The following is a 16,476-nucleotide window of genomic DNA, read 5'->3' as shown; positions in this document are numbered from 1 at the left end:
TGATAGTAACTGATAGGTACTGCAGAAGTTAAATATTTTTGCCTGTTGCCTGTGCCCCAGGAAGTTCATATCTGATCTCTGTCAAACAAGTTAACCACTGTGCTATTATGTATTGACAAAGCATACTATTCCCTCTCCCCGGAGCCCACATTTATTCATGACAGAATTGGTTCCCACTTTAAATAAAGTGTATGGAGCTCTATTCTGTTAGGAATTAAAAATGCCTGTTAAACTGAGCTCTTCAGTGTGATGAGCTATGCAAAAGAATTCCAAGTTCCTGTATTCTGATTTTTTTGTGAGCTAGCATCAAACTACTCAATCCTATGAAAGTTGAGACAGAACAGAATTCCACATTTAGGCATCAGAAAACTTTAGTATCTTGAAATCTTTGGTGTTAACGTTGTTCTAGAGTTCGATGAACATTTTCAGGATTTGCAGCTTTAGAATTAAGTGGATTTTAGGCATTGGAACCTTCAGCTTTGTTGAGGGTTCATGTTTGTTCAGCTCTGGGCTTTTGTGTGTGTGAAGGCAATTGGGGCAAGTATAGAGGGACAGATTAATTGGAAGAAAAGTAGGCCACGAGCTTCATCTGGGGAAAAAAAGAGTTTTCATGTATGTAGTATTTAAATGCTTGAAATCATCTTTGTCTTTAGCTTGAATTTTCAGTGCTAATAATTGTTTCATATCTACTTTATGAAAGTCCAGAGGGCTGATCCAGACCATGGAGAGCTGACTGTGTCCCAAAAGGTGGTCAGGTGATACCCATCCAAAATCTTACTGACTTTGGCCTGAGTTACTTTGTCAAAACTAATTCTACAATCTCTAGTAAGTTTTGTTGCAGTTAGTAATCCAGCAGGCAAAAAAATCAAGAGAATGTGTTGCTAAACTAAAGAATCTGTGTTTTATCTCATGTTTCCCCTTGATTTTGAGAAGAGTTCCTTGTAAATACAGAACCACTTCTCTGTTCTTGTTAAAATCTTTCTTTTTAAAAAAACATTTTTCCATGGTGCCCACAAAAATCTGGAGTTGACTGCTTTTCTGTGGTGATTCTTGATAAAGCTGATGCAGGGAAGGAGTCTCCAAATACTTTCCTGACTGTCTTATATTTGACTTGTGTTGTAAAAAGCATCCAAGGTGGGTTGCCTCTGTCGAGGAAAGCTAGAGGCTGCAATAATACAAGCAATAAGCTCTAGTAAACTGAATTCTGAGCTACACAATTATTATATAAAAGTCAAAATAAGATTAAACAGACAAATTAGCAACATTTGAGGTAAATGTCCAGTGTAGAGAAATGCAACATATAATTCTTTGAAAAGGAAATTCAGAGGTAGATATCCAGCTGTTTGTGAACCCCAGTTAAAGAACTCCATGCAAGACAGTGGAAGTTAGCATTGAGGTCAAATTACTGTTTATCTCTGTCATGTTCTCAGTGCAACTTCTAGCTTTTTCATTAGATTTTCCTCTTTTATGCAGTACTGTATAGCAACTCTGGTACTTCCTTTTATTCCCATCCCACATCCCAACATGATACTGATTTTAATGAAACATTCCATTAACAATAAGTTTAATAGTTCTTAGAGAGCAATTTATAGCTACATGCTGAGTTTCTTTGGATCTTTCTGGAGAACCAGGAACACACTGAAGGAGAGAAAACTTCAGTGTTTATGCTGAGATTTGACTTGACTGTCAGCCTAACTGCATCAGTTTCCTGGACTTCCGGTAACTGAGGTATGACTCATGTAATAAAGAAAATAGTGGAAAAGGAGAAAAAGGAGAGAGATGAGAGGCACTGTGAAAATGTTCAACTCAGACTGTTTGGACTCCTTTGGTGTGAGAGCTGTTGAGGTCCTTGTCAAGTTGACAGTCCTTGCTTTTTGCAGGCTGGTGTGCTTTGGATTCCAGTATTGGATGATGTGCTTTAAGTTTTATCTGTGTTGGTAGGCATTTCTTTATCATATCTTTGTACTTATCTTTGTTAATCTTGAAACAAAGAATCATACCTCAATTTGAAGAACTGTGGGGTAAGTGCTCCAAATGGTTAAGAAGTAAAAATGCTTGTCGAATTCACTGCTACCTTTTTAAACTGCACCCGTCCTCTATTACTCAGCTTTAAGTATCAAACCATAAAACATGTTGCCAACTGTAGATACAGAGCAGTACTACAGATGCAGAACCTTTTTTTCGCTTCTACATTGCTTTGCCATCATAGGTGAAGCTGAGTTAATCTAGGTTTCGTCTATAATGTCTTAGAATGGAGAATAAATCTGTAATGAAGCAAAAGTAAGATAGAAAAGATGGTCAGAATGCCCTGACTTCTAGTCACCTGATCTAGTGGAAGAAGTCCCTGCCCACCCATGGCAGGGAAGTTGGACTAGGTTATCTTCAAAGGTCCCTTCCAACCCAAACCATTCTATGATTTTGGTAAAGCATTTATTAGAGTACCACAGGAAAATTACATGGTAATATGAAAGAAGGAGGACATCTAATGAGTAAGCTCTCTAATCTGAGTGAAAACAAGGAAGACGTAACTGAAGACACTATTAAAAAAGGAGCTATTAAACTGGAAAGAAGATACAAGGAAAGTTCTTGAAGAATTGGTGTTGGCATAGATCATAATATATTAAGTATACATATTAAAAAATTCGGAGTGTGCTAGCCAAAAGGCAGAGTTTTAAAATACCAATATTGGAATGGTATTTATGGAGGACTGAACACAGTGAAGTCTGGAGTAGAAGAACTGGAATGAAATACAGTACCTCAGAGTGCAATATAAGGTACTTACAAACTAATAAAAGGAGACTTCTCTTTGAGTTGGAAGCTCATCATGTGGAGCTGGCAGAAAAAAAATGACCTGGGCAAAGAAATTATTGATCAAAGCTAACTGTGAGCCATCAGTATTCTCTAGCCATAAGAAAATAGGAGCCTGGCCCTAACACTAGTGTCAGTGTGGATGAGGAAATACTCATTATATGTGTATGCCATTATATGTGACACCATTAATGCTTCTGAATTGCTGTTTATAATACTTGAATACTTTTCTATTCAAGAAAGATTAGTTTACACTGAGACAAGTGTAAATAATTATTTAAATGATAAATAGCATGGGAGAGTCTTGCAAGAGGAAATACATTGGCTTGTTTTTCCAAACACAGCACAGTCTGAGAGGGGAGGATGACTGCTGTCAGCAAATTCACCTGGGAAAGAAGGGAAGCATAAACACGGAGAGTGTAGAAATATGTAAAATGCAGGATGGTGATCACAAGGTTATATGAGTGTAAACATTCATGAATACAGTCAAGTTATTAACTAAGAGTTCCGGACCTTTCCATATGGAATAGTGGAGCAGAAATACCTAGATAGATTTGGACTTTGTTCCCTGGTTAAAAAACTTTTGTATGATTATTTACAATACCAAGGCCCTAGATTCAAGGACCTGGAAACACCTTTCCAGTTACACAATTGATCCTGATTCTTCAATGTAAAGTATATGCATCATCTTTGCAGACTTCATTTGCAATAATACATTTTAATCTGGGATTTTATTGCAATTATTCCTTAAACAAAGATTTAGGTGCCTTTGCAGCCTTGTACCTTGTTCTAATCTTGCAGTGTAAAACACCTGTTTAGAAGAGAGTAAGTTGAAATGCATCAGTCCAGCATTGTTGTCACACTTTTTTCTAGTTCCAATGCTTTTAACCTGTCTTTCCTTCCCTCTAAAATTAGGAATGCCCATAGAAATGAATAATCATAGAATCATGCGTGTAATACGTATGTTATATTTTCAGAAAGCAAAATCAGTTTGTATGTCCAGTTTAAATGCTTTAGCCTTTTGAAAGCAGGGACAATTTTACTGGAGATAGATGTTCTTTTCAGTATAAGGAATTTGTATGCCAAGTTTGAGCCCCAGCTGCTGGTTTTGCATCATACACATGCAGGCTTAGTCCCCTAAACTATCTTTTTCCTCTTTTGAAGGTTTCCCTTTATTTTTTACTTCAGAGGAAGACAAGCTGTAAGTGTAGCTTCGCTTTCCTGATTGATAAAATTAAGTGGAGAAAAAGAATGATACTTCATACCTTGTAATCCTTCAGCTTCCCTACAAATCTACTGTCCTCTTCTGCCTTGCATCAGAGTTTGGTGTTTCCTGTCTAGGTGCCAGTTTGATGATACTGCTAGTTTCATTGGCTTTGTTTAGATAGCAACAGCTGACTTCAAGAGTCCTAGGACGCTGATGGATATATTACATACAGTGATTTTCATTTGCGATCTACCTGCTCTCTGCTCTGTTCATGAGATGTAAAGTAAGGATTTGCATGGTGTACGGGTTAACTTCATAAAGCCTCTTCCCCATAGCAGGCCACTGTTGACCACATCTTAATAAAGCTGATAAAAAAAATTGGAGGGTGGGGTGGTTGTGCCCCGTGCAAGTTTCTTGCTTGCCAAGAGACTTCCTCTGTCTGTGGTGCTTAGCATTTTGATCACTGCATTGTTAAAGCCAAAATGTTTAAATTCATGCCCATAGTATTCTAATTTTGACAGGACATAGCTCAGGGAAAGAGCATTTTTCTCTGTATGTGAAATGGATTTTATTCAGACTATTTCCAGCTGTTTTCTCAAGTTGCCACTTTTTAACTGTTGTAAAATGGTGAGTAATGTAATTAGCCATTACTTATCTAACTAGTAATTAATTATGCCAACTGGTACTCTTGAGTATTCAAACATACAAAGCAAATAATTCTTGTTTATAGCCAAGCCAAAGTTATGGAGAACATAGCCATGTGTCAAAACCGGGAATTATATTTTTAAGTATTTTTACCCACTTCTATTTCAATGATGGGGACAGGTCCACCATGTATTACTGCAGTCAGTTCCAAAAAGGAAGAACCATTAAGTACATTTAGCAAAGATGAGTCATCTCCCTACATAGCTGGGTTACTGTTGGAAGTTGTTAAATACAGAGGAACCACCTGGCTATGTAAGCTCTTTTAATTCTCCTCCCACACATGGGCTGTTTTTTTAAAGAGCATCCTTCTGAGTTGCATTTGATTAGGAGTTGTAATTTGCATGCCGTGGTTCTGGTTGTGAGTGCTCTGTCTAGGGCAAGCGTGTAGGACTCTTCATTCTATCCATGCTAAATTGAATTTCAGTATTTATTAAAAGTGTGAAATTTGCCAGAAATATGAGAACGTTTTGCAGTTTCAGCTTCATAGTTTTCTCTCCTTTTGATTCCAAAGGAGAAAGGGTGTTGATAGGAGTAATACTTTTGACAGGTCAGTGGCGGCTTGCTTCTGGCCACATACTGCCAGGGAAAACATACAAAAAGGAGCCTTGCACAAATGAGGCCTAATTCTTCTTGCGCTTAATTGCACTGAAGATAATGCTGGCTAAATGGGTAGAAATACATGTTTGTATGCACCTTGTAAGCAGTTTGACAAAAATGAGAGAGAATCAGAAACATTGAGCACAAATATTTTTCTAAGCAAAAATATTTTTAAAATCAGCAGTATTTCTTAATGATTTTTAACTCACACAGTGTGCAAGTATTTTTTATGTCAGCACACAGGACTAGCATGTTGAGCTGATGCAGTAGCAGTGAGTTGTCACAGTTCTTTCACAGTCGGGTCTTTTAATTTATTCTGGTCCTTCTTCCCTTCAGCACGTATCCTGCTAGTTGCTAGGCAACCGTAAGTGATTTTTACTGCACATGATTTTTATGTGGTAGTTGTTGTGGTTATTATTTTCTAATTACAAAAGTGGGGACAGAGATTAAAATCAGAGTTGCATTAATAATTACTAATTTCCTCCTGTTTTATCCACATCACAGTCATTTGACATTATGTAAGAAAAGATCACAGTAATTTACAGTATAGATGCATGTATACAAAGGGAGCAGAAGATAATATTTCTTTGTGAGAGGATGTTCTGTAAAAATGATAGAACAGAAGAAGCTGTTATTGATCTGAGTAGACAAAATCAGGCACTAGTCGTCTGTCTGTTGCATATTTCATGCCCTTAATGCTTTTTCTTTCACGGCCTTAAATGATTCCCAGTAATTAAATATATCAAGCAAAAGCTTGAACGTTTGCTATGGCATTCTTAGTTTAATAGAGTGTGTGGAAGAAATCAGAGTTGGGTAGATTTATATCTTGAAAATAGGATATTGCTGTTTAATCATTTACTGCTGTTATATTTTTAATATAAAATACAATATGGGGTGGGGGTGTGTATGTAAAAAGAGAAAAAAAATCAATCAAAATTAGATTATTAGTAGCTGTTCCCTTTATACTTAAATCATTCTATTTGTTGTTAGACTCTGAAGTGTAGTTGAAGCAACACCAGCATCAGTGCTTTAGTAATTTTTCTGAAATAGATACTTCTGTTAAAACAAAGCTGCTGAAGTTTAAAACACAGCAATGATAACTCAGTCCTTCTGCATAGCAAATCCAGATTCACACTGCACAAAGTTTTGAAATCAACTTTTCACACTTCTTAAAGGATTAGCTTACATCTATAGCATATGTCAGTATATTGTACAGATTTATGAACATAACTTTATTAAGTTTGTGAAGTCAAGCATACAGAAAAATAGGTTATAACAGAAAAAAGGTGGAAACCTAATGTGATTCCCTCAGGAAGATACATTACGTATCAGGAAGATACGCTGTCTAATGGCGTGACAGTGTACAGCTTTGCTTTGCTTTTCTGCAGGACCAGTGCCTTGCATATACAAGGTGGGCACCGATCACTTAATGAATGGCTGAACTCCCCCTGGGCTTCTTTATAATGCTCATAAGGAGTCTGAATGTTTTGCAGATACAGAACTTTTTTCACAACATTTTATTCTCATTTTACAAATGAGGAATAGAAATCTAAATTTTAAAGACACCGTTTGGGCACCAGAGATCTGATTTCTCAGGGTACTTAGTGTTCTGTAGGTCCAGAAAAAATTTCATTGATCTCAGTTGCAACTGTGAGCGCTCAACACTTCTCTTTATTAACGAAAAAAAAAATACAGTCCTCATTTGCAAAGAAGTAGGAACACCTGTTAATTTAGTCAGTTGTGTAGTGTGTACTTAATGCATTCCTTTTCCTTGTATTGTTTCCAGTTTCTCTTCGAGAGGGCAGTCTGAGATGAAGACAGGTCCTGTCATATGGCATGACATAGTCACTCACATAGATCATTAACAAGATTGGTGCCTTTAAATCCATAATATAAAGACCTCCCACTCTGACAGGGGAAGTATGAAAGTAATTAATTTGTCTCTATGGTGTGAATCAGTACCAAAGGAGGTGGGAGGTGCAGTTTCACAATTACTTGCTGGCAGGAGAGAAATAGTAAGACTTGGGATGACAATTATCTGGTCATTTTCTGATTTCCTCTATTTCGGTAACAGTGCTTCCCATATAAATTAGATCTGTTGGGTGAAATTGCTAGTAACTGCCTGGAGTGTGAGGTGCAGGTGGTCTGTTGGGGTATCTACCCCAACAGCTGGATGGAGTAGATAGACTTACCTCTCACCTTTCCCTGACAGAGATGCACAGGACGCTGCCTTGTCTCACCATGCAGCAGCAGCAGCACCCAGAATTGCGTTCATGCATGTGCCATAATCTTGCTGTAATCCAGGAGGCAGCCTGGCAGTTTCTGCTAAGCAGTCAAGGGGAACGGCTTCTACTGCTGCAAGTCAGACAAAAGTCAGAATGAGACAGAGGCTTTTGGTTTCTAGGTTTGCATTGGATGGAAAAATACTCTAGCTGCCAGTTGGTGCCCAGGATATTGGTTGAACAACACTGATTAGCAAGCTGTGATTAGAACGTTTACATATTGTCCTCTCTGATGCAAGGTGTATGAGGAGCAGCAGTGTCCCAGGACTAAACTGAGAACAGTAAGAAATGTTGGATCAGGTAAGCAGCAGCTGCTTAGGAAATGAGGAAATTCTGTTTATTCCTACTTGTTCATTGGTCTGTCGGGTCCATAACAAAACTAGTATCTCCTCAAATTCTCTTGCTATTTCAGGCATTTAGAAATGCCTAAGATATAGTAGGCATTCATGACTTTCATAAAGGGCAGAGCTGTTCTGTGCTTTTTATCATCCTTATCCTCCATGGCAGAATTGCCTCAGTTAACCTTTGATCCAGTATTAGTTTAATGTGTCTGATAAGATCCCACACCACTGTGGAGGGTGACCGCAAGAGAGAAGCTCAGGTGGAGACCAGGACTTTGCAGCCTTCTTGCCCAGTTCCTGTGAAGGTTTGGTATCTCTGAGTTGCCATCTGAAGATGCAGATGAGAAAACAGGACCTTTTTGGAGTACCTGTGAGAGACGGAAGCATGTGAATGTGGGCTGGGAAAGGCTTGTGAATGCTGTGTGCAGTGAATTGCAGTTCCTCTCAGCAGAGCTTTTTTCCTGCTATTTTGACTGTGAGAAAAATGACATGCACACAGGAAAAAAAAAAAAAGATTAAACCCCTAAGTGCCATCAACACATTTCCTCTCCAGGTGACTTATAGCCATGTATTATTTGGGAAGCCACAAATAAGAAGGTTAAAAAAACCCTGCAATTTGGAAGTGTTAAAATAGCTATTAATAAAGGATGAACAATAGGAAATCTGGAAATCTTAGAAATTCTGAACACCTGTAAGTGATAGCCAACGTTCCTAGAGGATGAAAGGTTTTTAGATAACCTATGACTTCAATTCAGATGACTAAAGAAGTACAAATGGCAGCAGTGATTTTCAATACAGTTACAATGATCTTCCCAGAAACTTAACAGTCATTTATGGAAGTAAATAATTTTTTGTTGTTGTAACATCTAGTTAGTCTGATAGCAGTCAGCATCTGATGTAATGGAAATCAGTATGAACAAATGGTTTGCTGTGACGAGGAGTTAGAAAACAACTATAAAATGACCAAGAAGAAGATAAACTTCTAGTGACAGGAGGGACACTTCCTAAAAATTATAAAACAAAACTGAGAAGAGGGTAAGACTGTACTTGGCAAACAACTACGGAATTCAGATTCAAATCCTGATCCTGCTTCCATAAAGCCTTCTACACGTACGATCCTATAATGATGGTGATATGCACAGCACAAAGGGTATGTTTTAAATTGTAAATTAATTATCTGTACCAAATTAAAAAATCAGAGCAGGTTTCAATTTCTAATTCTTTGAAGAAAAAATTGTGGGGGTTTTTTTCCTTATGATTAGATTGTATATGCATGTTTATGGTTTTTGTGAGAAAGTTGTAGTAATTCTTTGCATTATGGGTTTGTCTTTCTCAACAGTTCAGGACGGCAGCTAAGTGAAGTCTTCATTCAGCTCCCATCTAGGAAAGAATTACCAGAGTATTATGAATTGATTAGGAAGCCAGTGGACTTCAAAAAGATAAAGGTAAGAACGTTTTTTGGAAGTGGAGATTCCTCCATTTCTTTTTGTTACACAGAAGGGTGAGCATAAAGTCATCAGTAGAATTACAACATGAATATTGCATGTACCTGTATTTGCAGCTTGCATTGCAAACTTTGTTACACACCTTGTTAGGAATTTTGTTTAGTGTATATTGCAGTATACCACTGTAATTTCAAAGTCAAATCAAAATGTAGCAGTGTGACGTGAATGACACTTTCAGAGATGATATCTCAGTGTCCTTTTTGCAAATTGCACCCAATTGTGAATCTGTAAGCACATCTCTGGTAAAAACACGGTGTTTGCAAAGGTTTAATGGTTATAGGGGAATATAGTCATCCATAAACTAGCATCACATCTTGGAACAGCCAGGTCAGATCGAAACGCAGTTTGGCAGTTGGTGTTTATGCGGCTTGTTGCACGTTAGGTTATGTCATAACTCTATGACTTTCATTCATGCCATATCTTATTTTGTTTCTGTGCTAGAAAGAAGAAACTGGAACTCCTTTTACAAAAAAAGCTCCATTTCTGTTGCTTTTGTCCCTTCCAGTTGACAGAGCAATTGCTTATATTTTGCTCTATTACCCTGGTGTATTTTTTCAAGTAATATGTTAACAATACGCTTTAAGACTTTGTTTTAAACAGATATTTGTCTTGATGCTTAGGTAGAATTTTTAAAGAGAAAGCTTTTAATGTGTTGAAATCAAATATTAATTCAGTGTCCTGTCTGCTGTTTTTCTTTCTGCACCACCGGCCATCCATACTTCTCTTCATTTCCTCAACAAATGCAACAGGAAAGAATTCGCAACCATAAATATCGGAGTCTTGGAGACTTGGAGAAAGATGTCATGCTACTGTGTCACAATGCTCAGACATTCAATTTGGAGGGCTCACAGGTCTGAATGAATCACTTTGTGTTAAACATACAGGTTTCCCCTCCTAATGTTTTCAGTGCTTGTGGATTATTACCTGATGTATATAAACCTTGTGCTTTAATTCGTACTCTGAATAGAAAAAAATGCCCAGATTCTTAGAATCATCCAGAATTCACTGAACACAGCTGCAGTGTGTGCATGCAGAGAAACTGGTTTTGACTCTAATTCTGAGATCAGTTTTTTTCTGATCTGTGTGTAGTTTAGAGCTGCTGTAAGACTACTTGAATCTAAGGTAAAAGGCAGTATGTGTAGAGTGATACATAAGCTTGGGTTTACCACAGTGCATGATAGAAGGAGCAGATCTAACAGGACAGCTTAGGACAGGATGTTGGAAATACTTCGTAGTGAACTCTTCATTTCTGCTGAAGGAGGATACAAATTCAAGGTTTGTCCAGCTGTAAAGCTTTGTGTATGAAGCTTTACACTCTCTGAACGCTCTGGTAATTTTTTTTTTTTTTTTTAATGTTGAAAGATCAGTGTCGATTTTAAGAGACAGAATAATAAATCCCAGATGAGTCTCAGAGGTTTAGAAGGCAAAATCTGTTCATCTCAAACAGATTTCACACACATGAATATGCTCAGTGCTGTGAATTCAGAACAGGACACATACAGAAGGAGAGACTACAAAATCTTGATCACAGATAAGAAAGTTGTTTCACAATACAGTGAAACATACTCTTGGATAATTATTTTTATAGATGAGGTCCAAGCAGTGTGATGCAAACACAATATTAAATTGAAACAGAGAACATGAAGACAACTCCTGTGATGTGGAAGAGGAAAAAAATGATGTTTAAAGAAACCTAAGTAAAAGTAAGCTGAAGGCTGATGCTGCCAATACTAATGCATCCTTCAAATCCCTAAACATTACTGATGACCCTTAGCTAAACTGGGGAGTTTATATTAAAATTTGAGAACTAAAAATTAAAATGAGCATGCAGTTAATTATGAAGGATTGTTGAATACAGCTCATCATTTTGTGATTATTTTTGCTATCTAGAGACAAAAAATGTTTTCTGTGATATGTACATGTGGTATTTTTACTGTCTTCAGTTATATGGAAACAAACTATAAATAAAGCAGCTAAGAAAATAATTTAATAAGAAAATTAATGATGTTAGGAAGTGTTGGACAAAATTTTGCTACATGTCCGAATGTAAATTGCCAGTTTACTGCTTAGTCACACAGCAGTAAAACAGCTATAAATATCTAATGATAACAAATGCAAAAAAAAAGAGAAGGAAAGCTAATACCAAAAAGTATCACTAAGACTTTAGAAAATGGTAAAAGTTGATAGAGGAGGTAAAAAGATGCAAAGGAAAATCAGTAGCTAAATGGGAAAAATAATGAAATTATTCTCATCAGAATGACTCAAGTTGCCAATGGGAAACTGGTCTCTTGTTAGGCAGAGGTGGTAGAACTGACAGGAATAATCCTGAGTGGGTAGAAATGTCCAGTTGATATAGCTGCTTCTGTTTGGAAATAACCTAACCCGTATCAGAGTGTTGCAGTATTATTTTCCATTCCAATGTACCAACATTAACTCCTAGAGGTAATATTACTTTTTGTAGCATGAAGCCCAAAAAATTCATATATAAGGTTTTTTTAGGTTTCTTTCTGGTAAGCTCTCATACTGTTCATTTTGATTTCCAGTGAATGGGAGGACACATCTGCAGTTGTCCAGTTTTTAAGGCTACCTCATGTTATTTGTAGTAGTTCAGGTCCACCTTTGCTCTGACATACCAGTTCACTTCAGTAAACTAGATTATTTGCATATGCACCCAAACCCAAGAGGCTAATTCAGGCAGTTTTTTAAGTACACAGTGACTTCAAGTGAAATTCTACATGGTTGTGCTGTTAGTATGATGCATGCTGCTTTTCCTTGGAGCAAAGCAGTTTCACCTGAGCTGGAACCTTATGAGGGGTTTTCAGGGAGAGACAGACTTCATGTTTTGAGGCTTTTGTCCCCAGTGCAACCTCAGCAATTTGAAAAGTTTTTCATGTTGTAATGGTCAAATGAAACACAGACATGTAAGGGGTTAAAAATAGTATGTGTCTGTTGAAACAGAAGATTCGTCATGAATGTTGTCATTTGTCACAAAGTTCTGTTGTCTAATGAAAATACCCTGTAGTTCCTGTGGTAATACAAATAAGAAAAATGCTCTAACTGGACATTTTAGATGTAATACATTTTAAGAGTTGTATTTTTATGGCTCACTATTGACAAATTTCTTCTTTTAGAGCGTGAAAAATTAATGTTGGCATTTCTTGTAAAATTCATGCAAGAAGCATTGTTAGTGTTTGAAAAGGCAATATACTCTGTGGGTTTGCATTGGAAATTGAGGTCTATGCTGTGAATTCTTGATACTGCTTGACTTTACAGTTCTGACTTAGGTTTATATTCATACTGTAGATCTATGAGGATTCCATTGTTCTTCAATCTGTGTTCAAAAGTGCACGACAGAAGATTGCCAAAGAAGAAGAAAGTGAAGATGAAAGCAATGATGAGGAAGATGATGAAGAAGAAGAAGAATCAGAATCAGAATGTGAGTCCCATGCTAAATACTGAAAAGAAAGTACATCTGGGGGTAGAAGGGAAGGTTTTACAGTTTCTGCATGGCGACTGATTGTAAGGTTCTATTTTCCTTCAGTGAAAGTAACTTCTTACTAAGGTTGCTGCTTTGGCTGTTAACATGCAGCTTAAGTCTTTTGGCTGTGTGTTCTGGCTATACCTCTTAGAGTATAGAAAACTATTTTTAAGCGAGAAACAAATCACGGAGGTACTTCATGGAAGCAGATCTGGCTGGTCATGAGTGTTTATAAACCCTTCTGGTCCTGTTCATGTTATTTGTAAATAGAAGTGCCTGGAAAGGCTAGAGACAGTCTTTATCCATGGGTGGTCAACCTTCAGGCATGGTGTGACATACAAAACTCATTATGTGGTTAAGAACCAGAAGATGTTGCAAATATTCTTCAGTGCCCCTAAGTGAAACTCTGCTTGTTTCAGAAGCAGGAGGTGACACTCTTTCAGTCCCTGCAGACTTGGAAGCATGATACAGTGGAAAAGAGGGATCCTTTCATTCCACTTTCTGCAACCCAGTACATCTACACATACTCTCCAGTTATCCCGTCTGTCTGGTTACAGAAACTGTAGCATTCTGCCCTGAGCTACTCTTTCAAGTACTTCAGGTGGATGTGCAAAGCATGCAACTCTAGCAGTTCATTTGCAAATGAGTGGATATTCTGGAATCAGGAATTCAACATGTTCTTCAGAAGGATGTCAACTCAAAATTTGCCAGTTACCTCCACATAGCATTTCTGTAGTTTAAAGTACAAAAATTGTATAAAGGAAGAAAATATTTTTAGATGTGTATCTTCTCACAGGACCATATACTACCTGTAGACACCATGCATTCTGAGAATGAAAAGAAGATGCACATGGTCAACTTAAAGTTATTGTTTATAGTTTAATACAAATTATTGTTAAAACTATCAAGAATTACAGAAATAAAAGCAAATACCTCTGCTTCATTGTTTCACAGTCCAGATAAAGAACAGAGGGGAGTATCTTTTCAGGCTGCTACCAGAGGTGAATTTCTGTGAACAGAGACAGCATTTAAAAGTTTATGAGTGAAAGTTACATTCATTTATGCTGTTCAACTTTTTGCAGCAAAATCAGTGAAAGTCAAAATCAAGCTAAATAAGAAGGATGAAAAAAGTCGGGAGAAAGGAAAAGGCAAGAAGAGGCAAAGCCGAGCAAAAGCCAAGCCTGTCGTGAGTGATGATGATAGTGATGAGGATCAAGATGAAAATGTAAGTTTTGTTCACTAAGACTGTGGAAGTGGTTGCAGTGATTGCGTCTCTACCCTGTCCTGCTTGCTGTCAGAATTCTCAACTATTCATGCTTAAGCGCATTTTTAATCTGTATTGATCATCTTGAGAGAATTGGGCAGGGGTGTTAACTGTATATGGGTGTGCTTATGAGATCTGGTCCCAGTGCTGAAAGACAAGAAGTCTAAGAAGTTTGGAGCTTATTTCTTGGAGCTGTCCCTACTTCATTGAACCTTTAAACTTCATGGTCTGTTTGCTTTTGTCCACAGATACAAAACTCTTAGCTTGATTTTTTTTTTTTTTTTTTTTTCTTTTTTTTGGTGGGTGCTTCTACTATTGCAACAAATGAAAACAGACCTCTTCCCAGTTGTTTTTAAATGTCTGGGTGGAATGAAAGATCTGGTGTTTCCTGACTCTGTGTCTTTCCTTCTCTCAAGAAGTCTACAGCGATTAAATGAAATGTCATGAAAGAGAAATGTTAGATAATATAGTACCTTTCTTAAGGCTATCTTGATTTGTCAGTTTGTCAACTTTCTTCCTTTTACTTTCTTTTTTTTTTCCTTCTTTAACAAATTCCATAGAACAGCTGGCAAAGAATTTCTGACTTGTCTTGTGTCTCTTACCTCTAGGACCAGTCGGAAGCAAGCGGAAGTGATGATGAGTGATCCATAGGGTTTATTTTCTTGGCAGAACTGACCCCTTCCCCTTCTCTTCTCCCTCTCCTATTTTACACCCAGTGAATTCATTTTGTCAAATAGACATTGGGTTGTTTCTGTATTCTCATTCTCTATAAATTAGCTTTAGGATAGTGCCAGACAAACATATGATATCATGGTGTAAAAAAGGAAAAAAATGTAACATATTGTGACCAAATGGGCCTCAAAAGATTTAAAAACAAACAAACAAAAAAAGCTTTTGATGGAAAATGTGGGTTGATAGTATATTTCTATGGGCTGGTTTTAACTTGGTAATGGTTTGATTGTGCCTGGTTTTATCATTTGATAGGATGTTTTTCAGTGGCATCAGAAAGACAAAAAAAAAAAAAAGTCTTTTGTAGCATTGATAACCAGGAGAAGCCATTAAAAGCCACTGGTTATTTTATTTTTCATCAGGCAGTTTTCAAAGTTTTTATTTGTTCTGTATTGATTTTTTTACACTGTGGTACATATATGCAACTTTGTTTAATAGCTTATAAATGTACAGTAGTTAGCTTTCATCCACCTTGTCCCATATACGTTTTTCCACTTTACGCTTGATGATCTTCAGAAAAATGCTTTTTGAATTGTATCAAATTTATGTCTACTGTAAACTTTGCTTAACTTTTTTTTCTCCTTGATTAAAAAAGTTGGGTTAAAAAAATGCTATTGAATATTGCAATCTATATAGTGTAATGGATGGCTTCCTTCATCAGACTGATCTTCTATGTTACCAATGTGGATTATCACCTTTTCCCTAAAGTGTACTTAATCTTTGCTTTCTTTGCACAATGTCTTTGGTTGCAAGTCATAAGCCTGAGGCAAATAAAATTCCAGTAATTTTGAAGAATGTGGTGTTGGTGCTTTCCTAATAAAGAGATAATTTAGCTCAATAGATGCGGCGTTGTGTTATGAGTTCCACTGTAAAGGGACGAGAGGGCAGGAATGTCTCCTGTAGAGGGGTCCACTGTGGTCTGTCCTGAATGTAAAATAAGAAGTCATTCAAATACCACAGAAGTATCGTCAGAGACGGAGAGAATAATGAAATTGAAGTAATAAAATAATACCTTGAAGTAAAAGTGAAGTTCATTACCTAATTACAATTGAAGTGATTAAGCAATAAAATAAACATTTCTTTTTCTTTCAGGAAATGTATGTCTACAGGCCTCAGTATGCATGAATACAATTAGTTATACAGGCAGTCAGCCCACCTGTAAGTCAGTTTATATTAACTATTATCTTGAGGTATCAGGGTTGCGATGCACTAAGATGTGGTAGCGTAAACATTTGAACTACATACCTCCAGTTAATGTTACTACTCTGGAAAATCAAAACTTCTTAGATTTGAACATGTATTGAGTAGAAGATGTGCAAGCCTAGGAGTTGATTTGTAAACTGAACATTTCTTTGTTATCTGAACAGTGTGTTTCTCAGTATGTGTCTACATCACATCTCTTTATAGTGCCCTGCAGTACGTTAACCACTTCAGATTTTTCTAGCTCAGTTGAAAAGCAATTTATAAGTTTGTCTGGTGCCCATTTGCGTGTATTAGCCCTGCACTGAGATAAGTCATCTTTGTTTAGTTTTAGCAATTTCAAACTTTTCACTCCTAGTG

General features: G+C 37.0%; 1 protein-coding gene across 4 annotated transcripts in view; it reads left to right on the top strand.

Annotated features, from left to right (window-relative positions):
• SMARCA2 (SWI/SNF related, matrix associated, actin dependent regulator of chromatin, subfamily a, member 2) overlaps positions 1–15,708 on the top strand; it is a 117,200-nt gene extending 101,492 nt beyond the window's left edge. For 2 of the 4 annotated variants that reach the window (XM_010582772.1, XM_010582775.1), the window contains 5 exons: positions 9,280–9,385; positions 10,195–10,296; positions 12,749–12,881; positions 14,006–14,148; positions 14,796–15,708. In XM_010582772.1, the coding sequence (XP_010581074.1) occupies positions 9,280–9,385; positions 10,195–10,296; positions 12,749–12,881; positions 14,006–14,148; positions 14,796–14,831 (520 nt within the window). In that variant the 3' untranslated portion in view covers positions 14,832–15,708. Of the gene's footprint in view, positions 1–700; positions 826–9,279; positions 9,386–10,194; positions 10,297–12,748; positions 12,882–14,005; positions 14,149–14,795 lie in introns of those variants that run through there. The other 2 variants (XR_775334.1, XM_010582774.1) reach the window with 2 other exon arrangements.
• The last annotated feature ends 768 nt before the right edge of the window (positions 15,709–16,476 follow it).

The sequence above is a fragment of the Haliaeetus leucocephalus genome, unplaced genomic scaffold (assembly GCF_000737465.1).
Source record: "Haliaeetus leucocephalus isolate CR32 unplaced genomic scaffold, Haliaeetus_leucocephalus-4.0 Scaffold849, whole genome shotgun sequence".
Taxonomy (NCBI): Eukaryota; Metazoa; Chordata; class Aves; order Accipitriformes; family Accipitridae; genus Haliaeetus; species Haliaeetus leucocephalus.
This window is presented reverse-complemented; position numbering and strand designations above follow the sequence as displayed.